The sequence below is a fragment of the Desmodus rotundus genome, chromosome 2 (assembly GCF_022682495.2).
Source record: "Desmodus rotundus isolate HL8 chromosome 2, HLdesRot8A.1, whole genome shotgun sequence".
NCBI classification, from domain to species: domain Eukaryota; kingdom Metazoa; phylum Chordata; class Mammalia; order Chiroptera; family Phyllostomidae; genus Desmodus; species Desmodus rotundus.
Genome location: NC_071388.1, coordinates 141,973,930 through 141,989,226, shown reverse-complemented (window position 1 = coordinate 141,989,226; position 15,297 = coordinate 141,973,930). Strand labels below are relative to the sequence as shown.

General features: G+C 43.3%; 1 protein-coding gene across 3 annotated transcripts in view; it reads left to right on the top strand.

Annotated features, from left to right (window-relative positions):
- The window catches only part of CACNB4 (calcium voltage-gated channel auxiliary subunit beta 4), a 466,152-nt gene that overhangs the window by 325,167 nt on the left and 125,688 nt on the right, over nucleotides 1-15,297 (top strand). Inside the window, exon 1 of one of the 3 annotated variants that reach the window (XM_053918675.1) lies at nucleotides 14,257-14,544. The exons of the other annotated variants lie outside the window; for them this stretch is intronic. Within the exon in view, the coding sequence (XP_053774650.1) occupies nucleotides 14,500-14,544 (45 nt within the window). The 5' untranslated portion in view covers nucleotides 14,257-14,499. Of the gene's footprint in view, nucleotides 1-14,256; nucleotides 14,545-15,297 lie in introns of those variants that run through there. 3 annotated transcript variants of the gene reach the window in all.

The following is a 15,297-nucleotide window of genomic DNA, read 5'->3' as shown; positions in this document are numbered from 1 at the left end:
GTCACCAAGTTTGCTGTACTTGTTAATGCTTTTTTCTCTCACTTGGTTCAAAACATCAACAAGGTCCCCCCCCATTTTTTTAATGCATCATCATGACTTATGGTCAGTGGGTCCAAGCTTTCCTGTCCCAAGACTTTTTTGAGGATGGGTCCATGACAGAAACAATCCAAAGGCAGGCAGAGTGGCCTCTGGAAACAGATGGACAGAGTGAAACACAGTGTTCACTTTGCTGCCCTGAACTCAGCCAAGCCCAGAGATTGAAGCGCCCGCCCTGAGCTGCAGCAGTAAACCATAAAGAATATTCACTGCCATATAAAGATTTAATTTTTGAAGTTCAAATAGCCTTTCCATCATTGTCAATTAATTTGTACCAAGAGCCCAAGGTAACAGTTGTCATGGTAATGTTGATACTTCGGGAAGGAATGGGTCTACAGACCAGATAAAGTAATTCGTTTGAACTCATGTTCATCCTAATTTTGAAAATCTGTCCCTTCCTTTTCTTGTTGGAAAATTGGAGTGAGTTTTCCACTTATGGATTTGTCAAGGACATGAATTTACTCATTCCATCCTGACCTGACATTGTAGGTACTGGCTCTTAGCACTTAAGTTGGGGCCCTCCTTCCATTCCCCCTTTCTCTGTAGTGGTAGGGGATGACCACTTCTAGCACCTGATGGGAAAGAAACGATCTCTGAAACAACTGTGGCAGACCTCCTCGTGCCGATGACGTGTACCTTTCCAAACTGTGATCGCCAGTGGGGAGTAGGCCAAAGGGGGCACTCGGAGCCAGGCAATGTGGAGGGGGTCTGACCGGACCCAGGCTGTCCCTACGCTCCTGTATTCCAGCCAAGTGATTTGATGTGGCAGGAACTTGTCTTTCTCACATCAGATCTCCTTTTGTTTCCCTTCACATCTTCCCCCATTATGGTGTTAGCTCTGATTGGGAGACGAGGGCACTTCATAAGTCCACATTACGTCAGGTTGACAAGTGTGCTAAGCCATGTGACAACCTTATCAACAGCTGTTAACTTCCAGTATGATGTTTAGTAGGGTGCGAGGGGAGTAATTGGTTGTTTAGAGATGGGAGAGGGATTGGGGGTGGGCCCAAGAGTTAGCTGGGATTTCATATTTTGGTAAACATCACCATAACTCAGTAAATAATATGAATATTTATCTCTGGCCCATAGAATACAGGCAGAAGCTGTCTCTGAGTTGGAAGAGATGCCATTTTGAAAATTCACACCAGATACTTTTCTACTGTGTAAATACTTATGCCAAATGCTGAGTATATAGACAAAAGGTACATCAGTATTTAGATTACTTTCTTTTCATGTGAAACACGATCATCCTTAGAAATGAGACTAAGAGGTATGGGCAATGTTATGTCACCTGGTAAAAGTAGATTTCACAGGGTGAGTAGGTTGCTTTATGGATATAAGGTCAGCACCATAGAACAACATGAAGGCTTAGGACATAACGCCCTTCATCATATGCCTAAGGAATTGCATGCAGTAGCCTATTCGCCGAACAGCTGAGATATGTAGCTGTCGCAGTCTTAGCCCAGTGGTCTTCTCATTCAGTCGCCTACTGAAAAGGCAATGGAATTTTTAGAAAATAAAGATGGTAGAACCTCTACTGAGCTTGACTTTTCGAGGGTAAATAGGTTGTACACAGAGCAGGTGATGCCGATCTCCTGCCACTGTGGACAGCTATAGCCTTGGATGTCATCTTCACGAGACTTTCCCCCAAGAGACGAAACAAGAGCAGCGCAGTCTCTGTTACTTAGATGTGAAAATTCCTCATGCAGAGCCAGTAGATTTGCCATGCCTGTGAAGAAGGCAGTGTCTTATGTGTACACATAGCTTTTCACATGTATGTTCATCAGCAAATTAAGGCAGCAGTGAGATGCCACTTTTTGCATATCAAATTAACAGACGAAAAAATTAGACCTTTAGGTCCCCCCTTGCCTTATTACTGGTGATAGGGCTAAGAATTAGAACTTCACATCACACTAATAGGAATATAAATTGGTAGACTCATTCTGTATAGCATGTGGCAATGCAATCAAGAGGCTTAAAATGTTCATATGTGTGACCCCAAATTATCTGGAGTCTAGCCCCCAGAATCATCTGAATTGCTGACTAATATAATTCCAGCATTATTTATAAGAGCAAAACGATGGGAACTGCATATTATATTTATATGATGAAATATGTAATTGCAATAAATTATTTTTATGAGGAGTTGTAGTAGTGTGAGGAAAGGCTTGTGTTGTTGTTATGAGAACACAGAAGTTTATATGGAGCGTGCTCTAAACGTGAGACAAGATGCGCACAGAGAAAGACACCGAAGTATTAACAGCAATCATACTGTTAAAAAATAGGTCTACAGTTGTTCATGTGGAAAATAATGCAATCATTAACAGATAATAATACAAGAATAAACTCCATTTTGCGTACTCATAACTGTAGACCTACTTTGGCCCCGCCGTATGTTTCAGCAGCTTTTTATTCTTATTTTTACACTTTTCTTAATTTGTCAAGTTTTCTTCAATAGTACTTTCTTAAAAAATTATTTTTATAATTAGAAAAATAAATATACTCATTGGAAATGCTTTGACAAATTTGTAGAATTGGCAGTGGAAGATCTAATTACAGAGAGTTGACCTGTGAAGGGAAGAGTCAAGGAAAATTTCAGTAGATCAGGAAAATGCTGAAGCTGGTTTCAAGCAGCAGCAGCAGCAGGAAGCTGGATTATAAACACATACGTGTTTGGGGGAAAGTGTAATGAGTGGATGAAATGGGAATGAAGTGAGAAAGATGTAAAGTAGAGATGGCAGTAGTCAAGTAGATGGAGGATGAATATGATGAAAAATGTACTTTATTCTCTTCTTTTATTGTTTCAGAATTGTGTGATGTTAGGAAACTTTCCCATGATTTCTAACCCTTCAGATTTTTCTGTTTTTTTTTTATGTTCCTGAAGTATATGATTTAAATGAAGTCAACACAACCAACAAGAGCTGAGCGTGAAGGGAAATCAATGTCTCTACTGGCTATAAAGTTACCTTGGTCATCCCTTCTCCTACTGGACCTTTTCTTTTTCTCCCAAAATGCTTGGTAGTCAATTTGCTTGACTGAAGGTAGGATAATGATTCCAAAAGTGAATCATTATTCACTTTGTGCTGGTTAATATCTTACTGTTCTGGTAGATAATCTTTTAAAAGGGTAAGCCTTTTTTCGTTGAGGCCCGCAAACCATCTGCCTGACATTGTCTTTTTAGTTCAAGGCTTTGATGGAAAGCTTTCAAGGTACTTGGTAGGGAAAGCTCATAATTTCTCATTAATTTAGGAAAATCTGAACATTGACTAATAATGTTCCTTCTCCTAGTGCCTTCTGATTATACTCTGGGAGCAATGTGTTTATGAATTTACCCCGTGTTTCTGTAATGGAGTATCGGTGTGTTCTATCTCTTTCATTGTGTGTACACATACCCAAATTATATTAAGACATTTGCTCCATATTCATGGGATCCATAAGTTTAAATGGACAGGTAGAGGAGCCCGAGAAACCTAGGGAACATCAGGATTTGACTTTACTTCCAGACTGACGAGTTACTAGTTTGCTGTCTTCTCGTGTTTTATATGTATTTAGAGCTAATTTGATGTTGAAAGAGTAGTTTAGAAGGACTGCTAGAAATAATTTGTTTTAAACTACTGTTTTTGAAAATTATGATACTATTGGCTTTCCCAGTTTAAAAGAAAATAGATTTTTAATGTACACAGAAACGGGGGATCAAGTAGTATTTATACCTTTCCATCCTACATGAGGCTCAGAAGTGCCGTGAGTTTGGGGTGCTGTAAGGGACATGGCACCTAAATATTTACTTGGATGTTGGTACTTTAATTTTCAATCTTTCTTAAATATTTGAGGAGGACTTCTTGTTATGAAGAAAATGCATTGCCAAACACCTTTGCAAAGCCGTGTGTGTTGCCAAAGTCTCCATTCTGTGTTTATGCTTTTCGATTTTGAGACACATCGCCAGATACAAGAAATTATTGATAACTTTTTACATTCTCCTCTGTTTTCTATCAGCATTCATGTATAGTATTCATATTATTTATCCCCAAATGTATATTGTTTTTAGGTGATAATTGCTATTTTCTTTGAATACTGAATGCAAGAATCACTTCTGAGAATTAGAATTTAGATCAAGTAATGCAGCCTGTTTCTGTCTGTGCCTCTTGGGGAAAGGCTTTGGACTTGGTGCTCCAACTGAGTTTCCATCCACTGTTGCAAAGGAAAGGACCAGACAGATTGGGAACTAAGAGAAATTATTTTGAAGATACAAAATTCATGAGCAAATCCTTGTGGACTTTACTAAAAGGTGCTGTATATTTTCCTTTTTTATAGTGGTCTAGTTTAATTCTAAAACTGAATAGGGTTAAAGATTTTCTTTGAATTCATTTGGGCTTTGAAAAAAATGATATAAAAAATTGGCAATTTATGTTGTGTTTAGCTTACCAACATTTTGTTTTTGTTCCAAATCTTTGATTTCAGAAAATAAACATGCTTATTGAGGATTAACAATTGCATAGTAATGTTCTGATTTTATTGGGGATTTGCTAGAACTGAACACCACCTTGCTTTTGTGACCATTTTGTAAAAGAATGAGAAGAAGCGACAAACCAGTGAGGTGCACTTTTCTGAGTCCAGTATCTACCTTCTGGACATATTTTTCTGGTTGCCTTGTTCCTGCTCTAATGAACTCTATATTTCAGTTACTTTTGCAGCTGGTATCAGTTAGCATAAGCTGCTTCAACAAAGACATTCCCAAGTAAAAATGCCTAAATAAGATGGAAGAGTCTTTCTCTTTCACCTACAGGAGAGCATTCCAGAACAGCAGAGTAGCCCTCTCTCTACATGTCATTTACTGACTCATTTTTCTTTAGCCTAATTGCTCTGCATCATTCACATATATGGTGGAAATTAGTTCATTAGCACCACATGCAAAGGACTGGGTAAAAGAGTATGTGCTGGGCAATCAGTATTCTTTCAAGAATACGAAATGTAACTTGGACACATTACTTTCACTCATTCTGTTGGCAAGAACTGGATCACATCTAGCTGCAAAGGATGCTGTAAAATGTAGCTCCTAGTTGAGATGCATATTCCTTGCTAAAATTGGGTGTGGAATGGGGTTTATTGCTACAATGAGGAAGTGGAGAATGGATACGAGGGCTTTTAGTCATTTTGGCCACATGGAATAATAGAGAAATCAAAGCTCAGCAGTGTGCACCCCAACTGCCGTTCTCGCATGACTGTCCACTGAGCTGCAGAAACCAAGAACTAGCCATTGCTTGAGATGGCCCTACTCAAGTCCTACAGCCCTTTAAAAGGCTCTAGGTCTACTTGTAGGTGGGACCTAGAATGAGTATTGCTACGTTAAGCTCAGTATTTTGGGGTAAGTCAGATGTCCCTGCTCCGCCATTGAGTTTCTGGTGTGTGTGGTGCCTGAGGCCACCTGAGATACTCTAGAACTGGAGACCCGCGGTGCACTCAGTGCTGTGTTGTCTTGTGGGGTCATCCACATCATGCCAGCTTGTTCGGCTTTTTCCAGTGTAGTTATTGAGCTCCTGTTTTCCAGCTGTTGTGAAAGACACTGGCTTAGAAAGGGGCGTATTGACAAGATAAGAGGTAGTTCCTGGCCTAAAACGGTACACAGCCTGGCACTCTTTTCCAAGGGGAAATAGGCGTTTCTCCGAAAACATGCTCTAAGGCAAGAAAATTTTGGGAAACATGCCAGAACTCTAATGCTACTGTCCATTCACCATCTAGCAGTATCTCCTCTGCCCATAGATCTCACCCAAGAAAAGTCTCTAACACTGACCAAGGTCCAGCTCACATCTGACTTTCTGACACCCCTGTTCATTTTGTAGCTTGTTTTCTAAACCTGCAGCAGCCCTAAAACTGGCCTCACGCATTTCCGGCTCATTACCTTCTCTGTCGCCCCACGGGGAGGTCTCCAACATCTGCTGGAGAAGACCGCGTGGATTATGGTGGGGGCAACACCATCAGGGCTCAAAGCGTGGGTTTCTTTCTATGTTCATCGTTTAGTTCCTGTAGCCGGTATTCATCGAGGATTTCCTATGGAATGGAGCATTTGGGGTACACAGCTGAGTACGACATGGTTCTTACTTGAGTTGTTCATCTTGTAGTGGAGGAAACAGGCCTACTGGAGGAATGACACTGTTGTGTGGTAGGCCCATGAGTAGAGAGAAGTGCGGGAGAATAGAGTGCGATGGGAGTATAGAAAGAGTGCCTGATGTTTGCGGGAGTTGGGGAAGGTCTTACTGACATTTACACGGGGCCTTAAGGAGGGAACGAACTCACCAAATAGAAGCAGTTGAGGGTGGGGCATGGCAGAGTGGAGCTGGCCTCTCAGACAGAGAAACATTGTGTTCAAAAGTAATGAAGGTATGAAAGATCACGGGCTCTTTGCTCCAGCACCAAAATCGATCAATCAAACAAACAAACAAAAACTCATCCACACACTATACACTACGTTTTCATTGAAATAGGGGCATTGTGAAAACAACACCTGGGTTAGTTGATATGTAAGAATCTGACTCTGAACAGGACCCCTCTCTCCTAGTCAGGCCATGAGGACAATTTGGTGAGGACCCTCTAGGAATGTTCATGCTCTGGGTTTTCTTAGCTCCAAAAAATATCCAAATTTCATTTTGGGAGCATTTAAAAAATGTTTCTTTTAGTCACGGCCCTGTTTTGGCAGCCTCAGTGCAGAAGTAGCCAGGGAGTTCAGGGCCATTGTGAGTTATTCACATATTTATTGAAAACTATGTATGTGCAAGGCTCTGTGGTAGGCGGGGGGGGGGGGGGTGGGATATAATGGTGATTCCTGTTTCCACAGAACTCACACTCTGGGGATGGATATTAATTCATCGACCTCACTAATGCATGTTCGTGGGGACGGGGTTGGGGGAAGTGTGGGGTTTAGGCAAAGGGCTCAGAATAGACAGAGTTTGGTCATGGAAGGGAGTGTGATGTGTCCAGGAAGGCCAGATGGGCTATAGGGGAGAGGGTAAAAGGGACAGAGGTGCAAAATGAGAGATGCAACTGTTCTGTAACTACCAATTTGTACTTCTTAATCCCTTCACCTTTTCCAGCCATCCCCTCTACCCACTTCCATCTAGCAACCATCAAAATGTTCTCTGTATTGAGGGTGGGGGGAGGTAGAAGAGCGTAAAGGGGGAGTAAATGGTGATGGAAGGAGAATTGACTTGGGGTGGTGAACACACAGTACAATATAGTTGGTATATTACAGAACTGTACACCTGAAACCTATAGAATTTTATTAATCAATGTCACCCCAATAAATTCAATAAAGTTTTTTTTAAATGTTCTCTATATCTATGATTCTCCTTCTGTTCTGCTTGTTCATTTATTTTGTAGATTTCACATATAAGTGAAATCATCTGGCATTTGTCTTTTTCTGTCTGACTTATTTCACTCAGCATGACAAATGCAGAACAGAGAATATAGTCAATAATATTGCAATGATCGTATATGGTGTCAGATGGGCACTGGACTTATCAGGGTGATCACTTCATGAGTTGTATACATGTCTAATCACAGTGTTGTACACCTGAAACTAATTTAACATTGTAGGTCAACTGTAATTGAAAAATAAAAAAAATTACTTAAAAATAAAAATCAAAGAGAGACATGAGAAGAGAAATGTTGAGACTGTGGCTAGACCATGTTAAAGATTTGGGTCTTTATCTTAAGAGCAATGGGGAAGCCTTGAAGCAGGAGCCGACACAATCTGATTTTGGTTTGGAGGTGATATTAGGGACTCAACTAACATTTAGGGATGTTTATTAGGTGAATGAATGCATCTTTCTGTAAACTGTGTTACCAAATCATGGAGAAAAACTCCCCCTAGGAAAGAAAAACATGAATTTCTACCTAAAAGCAGTAGCAAAATAGAAAATAAAATAAAATTTTACATAAAAAACAAACTGACCTGTTTCTTCTTCATAGCAGATTTGGGATCATGGGAAGTGGGCTGCCCCAGGCCAGGGTAGGAAGTTGGTGGCTGACTCATTTCTGCCCTGTTCATAAATGAAACCTATGCCTTCCTTCTCGATTTCCTGCTTCCCACCCCTGCTGAAGCTGTGCAGATAAAGGAATCAAATTACTCTCTTAGCTCTCACTGGAGATTCTCAAATTCAGAGCTTTGATTGTACCCATCACCTTGGTTCAGCTTCTGTCCTAAGGATACCTAGTATTGCTACCACACCATCCCTCTGTTGGCTTCCAGGGGGATGCAGTCATGTCTTGCTGATCTTTAAGTTCCCAGCCTGGAAAATAGTGCAGAGCAGCCGGCAATCGAAAGCTGTAATTGTTAAATTAGCACTGACAATGTTAGCTGAACGATGTAGAGGCAGCAGGGAGGAGACCAGCTGGACCAGTCTCCTCACTTCATTTTGGAGCAGAGTGGAAAATAGAGCGGCATAGCATTAATGAAAATTGTGGCTGTATGGATTGTTTTTGCCAAGAGATTGGCATTTTTTTTTAACAGAAATTTCAGAAAGCGAGAGAATACTGAGTAATACGTCAATCATGGGGTGGGATCTGTCATTTTCTGGCAAGTTGAATAGGCCATGGGAATTTTTACCTCACCTACGCTCACTCTTTTATGAATTATGAAGTATTATTTTTTCCTGGAGCCATCGAGAATAGCAGAGAGGAGGGGAGCTAGTCCATATAGTCATTCTTCTTTTGAATGTCTAGGGCTTTCTGTCTGCCTCTTTATCCCTATCTGTCTGTGTTTCTGTCTGTCCTTCTCACCCGCTTCTTGCCTCCTTGGTGAGAACCAGTATTTGCATGTGTCACAGGATTTTCATGGGGGTGTTTTCTTGGCAGTGGCTTGTGACAGGTCGGGGAAGTTCAGGAGAGGTTGGTGGGGGTGATGGAGGTAAGAACTCTATTTTGGCAAGACACCAGGCCATTGGGAAGGCCAGTGTTGGGGTGGTTGGTGCCCAGGGCACACAGGAAAGATGCAGAGTTCAGCAGGGTGGCTGAAGAAGGGTCAGGGTATTATCAGGCCACGGTGGCCTGGCTCGCATGCCAGCTTCAGCATAAGGAATAATCAGTCTGGCCAGATGAACAGGTAGGCAGCCCGGAGGAGGCTGGCACAAAGCTAAGTAGGGCAATAAGAGGCAGGATACTTGTCTCAGCTCTGCTGGTGGAGACTGGGGTCCCAGGTGGGGTTTGAGAGGATCAGGCCAACACCAGGGGCAAGTATTAGGGATCCCAGCCCAGGGGCACAGGGAACCAGGGCTTCAGGCCAGACCCAAAGGAAGAAGCAGCTGATGCTTGTACAGCATTGAGTTGTGCCAGGCACCGTTCTGAGCACTTTCTTCTATCAGGGCTTTTGTCTGCAGAACAATCTTGGGATAGTCCTCATTTTATAAGTAAGGAAATGAAGGCAGAGGAAAGCAGAGGAGCTTGCTAAGTGCTATCCAGCTGGGAAGTGGCACAGCAGGGATTTGTGGGCAGTCTGGCTCCAGAGCCCCTGCTCTTAACCACCCTGCTGCATAGTGCTCCTGTCTCACTGCCCAGGGATACTGTGCACACAAACCGCAGTGTGGGGGCTCCTTGGAGCTGGGCTATGTAGGCGGTCCTGATTCCATACGACTTCCCTTAAAAAAAAGCCGATTCTTCTCTCTGCCTTCTGTGCACCAGGAAATTCCTATGCACCTTTCATTTATTAACTCATTAAGTCCGGAACTATTTTTATCTCAGTGTTACAGATGAGGCCCAGAGACACTCAAGGACATGCCTGCCTAAGTGGTGAGGTTTAAATTAAAACTCGGAGGACGAGTGAGAGGGGAATCAGTCGTCTGCGATGCTTTGTTATGTTTTGTTTTCATTCCTTTGCCGGCCCCACCGACACCTGTCTGAAGCACATTATTAAGGAAACGGGGTTACAATATATATGCTCTCTGTGCCACAGACTTCTAGATGAAAACGAGGGAGTGGATTAGCTCTTGCGGAGCCAAAGAGGGAGAAAACTATCTAGCCCACTGTGGTCACTTCACAAAATTTAAATAAAACAAAAAGCAAAATAACGCCTATAGCTGAATTGCCAACTAATGACGTTGTTGTGGGCTTGTGTTCTAATTCACAGAGCCAGCGGGAGTCCAAACACGATCCCTTTGTCCCCTCCCTGGCCTCTCAGAGTCCTCCTGTAGAACTCGTAACTACACGGCTTAGGAAAGTTACATTCCGGAAAAACCTGGGTGGAAATCGGGCAGCAGAATTTCTGGTAGCTTCCACTTCTACCCCTCTCATCTTAGTCATGGCTGTCTAAAACTCAGAGCGGATCAGCTGCCTCTTGGTTTTTCTCTCCCTCTTCTCCCTCTTTCCAAACACATGGAAAAGAGAAGTAAATGCTTGCCCTTTGCATTCCACCGCCATTCCCTTTGTTTGCTGTGCCATGAAGCTCAGCCTGGGTAAGAGAAAGGGACTCCATGTCCCTACATTTGAAGCCAACAAAGACTAACTCCAAGTAATGTTCTCTTGAGATACGGAAGAGAGCTTTCCTGACTTGTTGAGGACCATACCACTTCCTCTGCTGAACTGAGCTCAGTTGAGGCATTTGTCAAATTGCAAGAACAACTTCTCTACCAAGAATCATATGGAATTTACGGGGTAGGGGGGAGTAGTGGGCGGTAAATGCAGACAACTGTGCTTGAACAACAATAAAATAATTTTTAAAAAAGATGTTCTCCATTACTATTTTAAATCTAAAAAATAACAAAACTATAGGTAAAGTCCTGACTTACAGAAAAAAAAAACCCATCAGTGGAATTTATAGCCGTATCACACGAGCAGGCCTTGTTATAGGGTCTTTTTTGACTCTGAACTGTTATTACTGATCCTTGTGAGAGATGACTTGAAAGGAAGTGGGTCAGAAACAGGCAGCAAGCAATCTCAAAGTGGGAAAGAGTCTTTTTGGGTATGAGACTTTGGAGGCTACTCAGTGTTGAGAGGTAGGGGGTTACTGGCAAACACCAACACAGGGCGAGCCGCAAGGACGCCACACTTGTTCTCACTGTAACCTCAGGTAGGAGAAGCGGACCATCCTCTCCACCAATCACTTCACCAGAGAACTCTTGAAGTCAAACCAAGAGACTACCAATTTCTTAGTTACTTTTCACCTCTTGCTGCAGTTCAGTGTGATACCCTTGAAATTGGGCTCTTGGGACTTAGACCTGCTGGAATCCCGAAGCCCTTTGACCAAAAGCTGGTGACTTGGGACCTGAAACAGGCCCAGAATGCTCCCAGGGCCTCTCACGGCTTTTCAGCCAGCTCTTAGTTCAGAGCATCTTGGGATAGAGATGCTCAGTTCCAAGATCCTCCTGGAGCTTTGAGTTCATTTTCCTGGGAACTCCTCAGGGTTCCTTTGGGGAAGTCCGGTCTGAGTCTCTCACTGGGGTCCCTCTGGAACGCTGGGATCGGCCTGCACATGGAGTTGAATCTTCCCTGACTTGTAGGTGCAGTGCTCATTCTAAGTACATCCAAATGCTAGGGGCTTCCCTAATCTACTAAACTGATTTTCAGTTGGCAGCTTGTGGAGGACCAAATGCCTTGTGACTAGACAATTTTTAGAGGGAAAGGAGTGGTAATAAAAAAATTGCCCCCCCCAAAGTGGCCTCCTTCTGTTTTACCAAATTCCTTCTGGGAACATGTCCACTGTCCCTCATCCTGAAAACCCCCTCAAGAAGGGAGTGGGGAGGAACACTCAACGCTAGAAAATTATGGCTTTGAATACAGCAATTTAACCATTCTGGGTATTACAATGAGGGCTGGGTTAGGTGACTCCGGGGTTCTCCCACCTCTAAAAATTTGTGATTCTGAGTCCAGTGTTTTTCTAAGCTCCTGAGGAGCAGGCTGAGTGAGGCTGCCCCTGTTTTACATCTGCTCTTAGTCCTTGAGGGGTTGGAGGAAGGGTGGCAGGGAGTAACCACAGGCTGCTGTGCTTGGTCAAGTGCCGTCCTCCTGACATCCCACCCTGAGTCAGACTCGCTTGCTGCATGAATTAGTCTACCACAAAGTGAGCCTCTGAGCTTTAAACACTTCCTTTAGACCCTCACGTTAGCTGTGGGGAGCACTCCGAGGCAGGGAAACACAAGGAATTGAGTCATGTACGGTGTTCCCGTTAGGGGGCAGTTCCTCTCATTTGGATGAATAATGGAAGTGGACTGCCTCTGCTGCCCCCTCTTCCACCCCCCTCCTTACCTTAGATTTCCATTTAAGATACTCAGGGAATATTTATACTCTCAACTGAGGTGGTAAAGTAAGGAAATGATCTGGAAAATCTAAAGAGAAAAAAAGACCCTCTTGCCTCAATTTTCTGTGGATTCTGGCTAAACTATCACAACTCTCTATAGTTACAGAGTTCATTAAAATGACAGAATCTGATACAAGGATTTGAGCTTACAAATCCTTCGACTCAATCCTCTTGCATCATGGAGAGGAGAGCTGAGGGGCAGCCTGGGAAGTGACTTCCTCCAGGACACAGTCGTTGACAGGTAGAGCCGGCACCAGGTGTTTTCCTGTGGTATCCTGCCAGTCCCGCCCTTTCTCTTTTGCCCTTCTCCCTCTGTGTCGGCACAGATGGCACCCTCTGTGAACCCTCCGATTCTGGGGCTCTGAAGGACAGACGAGTCCCCTTGCTATTGTTTGTATTTGAAAGTGACTAAGTACTGGTGCCCTTCCGAAGGTGCACAGCTGTGACTGAAAGACATTAAGGGGTCATTGCAGACTCGCAAGAACTGCGCTCTGCTGGACAGTTGTAGTTCTGGTGTTGCTTTTTGTGACTCAGGTTTGTTTCTTTAAGAGTTACACTTTTCAGAGATAGCGGCTAGAAGGACGGACCTCATTTCCTAGGTCCAGGGCCAGCCAGTTAGTCCCGTGCTGAGCTCCATGAACAGCAGCCAGTGCCTTCCAGCTGACAAAGCAGGGTTGTCATTGATAAGTGTTTATGTTGCACTTTAGATTTTGAAAGTTCTTCCTCTGAGTTACCTCTAACCTCAATTTGGTAGGTGAAAAAACTAAAATCCATAGGATGGTGACTGGTCCACAATCGTCTGACCGATTCATGGTGAAGCTGATACTGGACTCAGCGCCTCTGAGTTTCTGGGTCATCGCTTACCCCAATCAGTCATTCGGCTTCTCTAGATTCTGTTTGTTGCCCCTCACCAACGTCTTCCCCCCCACCCCCAAACAAAGCTGGATTCTTTTAGAGTGCACTGTGGAGCTCTCCTGTTTTAAACCTGCAGCACGTATTGGTGGACCAGAAAACCCTTTTAAGTGTTTAGGTGAGCTCCAGGGTGGGACCCGTCTTAGGTCACATGGGGCCGTGGTGTGGTGGCAGCCAGGGGAGGGAGTGGGACTTGTCTGTTTGAGTTTTTGGGAAAAGGTACAGGGTGTTTGAGGAATATTAAAGGTCTAAACATTGGAAATGGGATAAAGGATTTAAGCTAAAGCATTGGCTGTTACTTAAAGGCAGTTAAAAAAATTAAACTGGAGAGGCATTAAAATTTTTACATGAAAATGAAGACTTTTGAGAGCTTTTGGTTTCTTTTTTCACATTTCACTAGTTGGGTTAAAGAGGTATTTTCCTGCCAGTGAGGCAGAGAATATTGAAAACTTTTCAGTGAGAATATTGAAAACTTTTACAGTACAAAGTCCCACAAGAAATCTTACCATCTGTTTTTCTACCCATTTTTTTTACCTTATTCCTTTAAAAAAAAAAACTATTAAGTGACTATTTGCCCGTTTGATTGAAATTGCATCTGTTAAGTACAGATGTTGGATGGAGATTAGTATCTGTTTGCCTGTCTTTACAGAGTATTCTCTGAGAATAAAATTTTCCCTTTGCTCCCCTACCTCCCTTCAATTGTGAATTTAATTAAGAAGATGAGCAGTTGTGTTGAGAGTATCCAATAGTTTGCCTCTCCAAACATTCCAAGCAGCCTCTTAGATATCGATGTGTTTATAGCAGAACTATACAGTGCAGGCGAAACAGGAAGCAGCTCTTTGCTGGGGAGGATGCTCCAGTCGCCCTCCACTCTCCCAGGGAACGCTCTTCAGCTGACTGAAGCAGGCAAGCCGAGCCAATCAGAGGCCGCTTTCCTAGCTCAGTCACCAGTCTGTGGTTGAGAGAGGGTTTTGCTTTTTTTATGCTCTGTATTGGGAAGGCAGATAAAATGCCAGGTCTGAACTGCCTCTGGTGATAACCTCACCCTGTGTGATGTGAATGAATAGCATCTTGCCTGGCAAATCCACAGGAATTGATAAGGCAGGTGCAGTTCTCCACACAGGCCTTTTCTATCTTTTAGCTCTAGCTGTGGCTTCTGTAGCAGTTTTGCTTTTTGCCTTGAAAGAGGTGCTCTGGATTATCAGACCTCCATGTATGACAATTTGTACCTGCATGGAATTGAAGACTCGGAGGCTGTAAGTATTTTCATGGATAGCTGATTCCCTCTCCCCTCCTCTTCCTCCTCCCACTAAACTCACCCCCTCCCCCATTTCTTAGGCAACGCAGGGAACATGGAGCTGAAAGCTAACATCTTTCGGGTGCTTGCTGGCTGCTGTGCAATGTTCTCTGTATACTTTAGAGTTAACTGAAATAATTCTTTATTATATAATTTCTTGTCTAGCAAAAAAGAAATTAGGATGATAGGAGAGGCAGCTAAGGGAGTATACGCTGTTTGGATTTGTACACTACTTGGTCCACGTTTGATCTCACCAGGGGTAACTGCTCCTTGTAGACTGGCTTAAACTCTGCAGAAAGTGACTGTGTTTTCCAACAGCAGGGTTCATAGAAAAGGCTCATTCATTATATAATACACATTGTTTATTGAGCAAACATGAATGGAAGTTCCTCAGCTGTAGCTGTATTATGTGCTTTCTGGCCAAACAAGCGGTACGGATCTACTGCTTTGTTAAGGAAATCAGATGCAAAGGTTGTAGTCATACAACACCCCGGTGCAGAGGCAGCGGGGGTAGCGTGCCTGTACGCTACCCTGGGGAACCGGAGTATGCTCACGTGTGTGCTGGCTTAGAGAGCTGGGCTCCTTTCCCTCCACAGGTCAGGCTCATGTCATCTATTAAAATCGGGATGAAAATGGTTTTCTGAAATTCCTGAACTCGTACCATCAGAACGCTAGCTTTTGAATATAGGGTAAAGCTGATTACTGAATATTT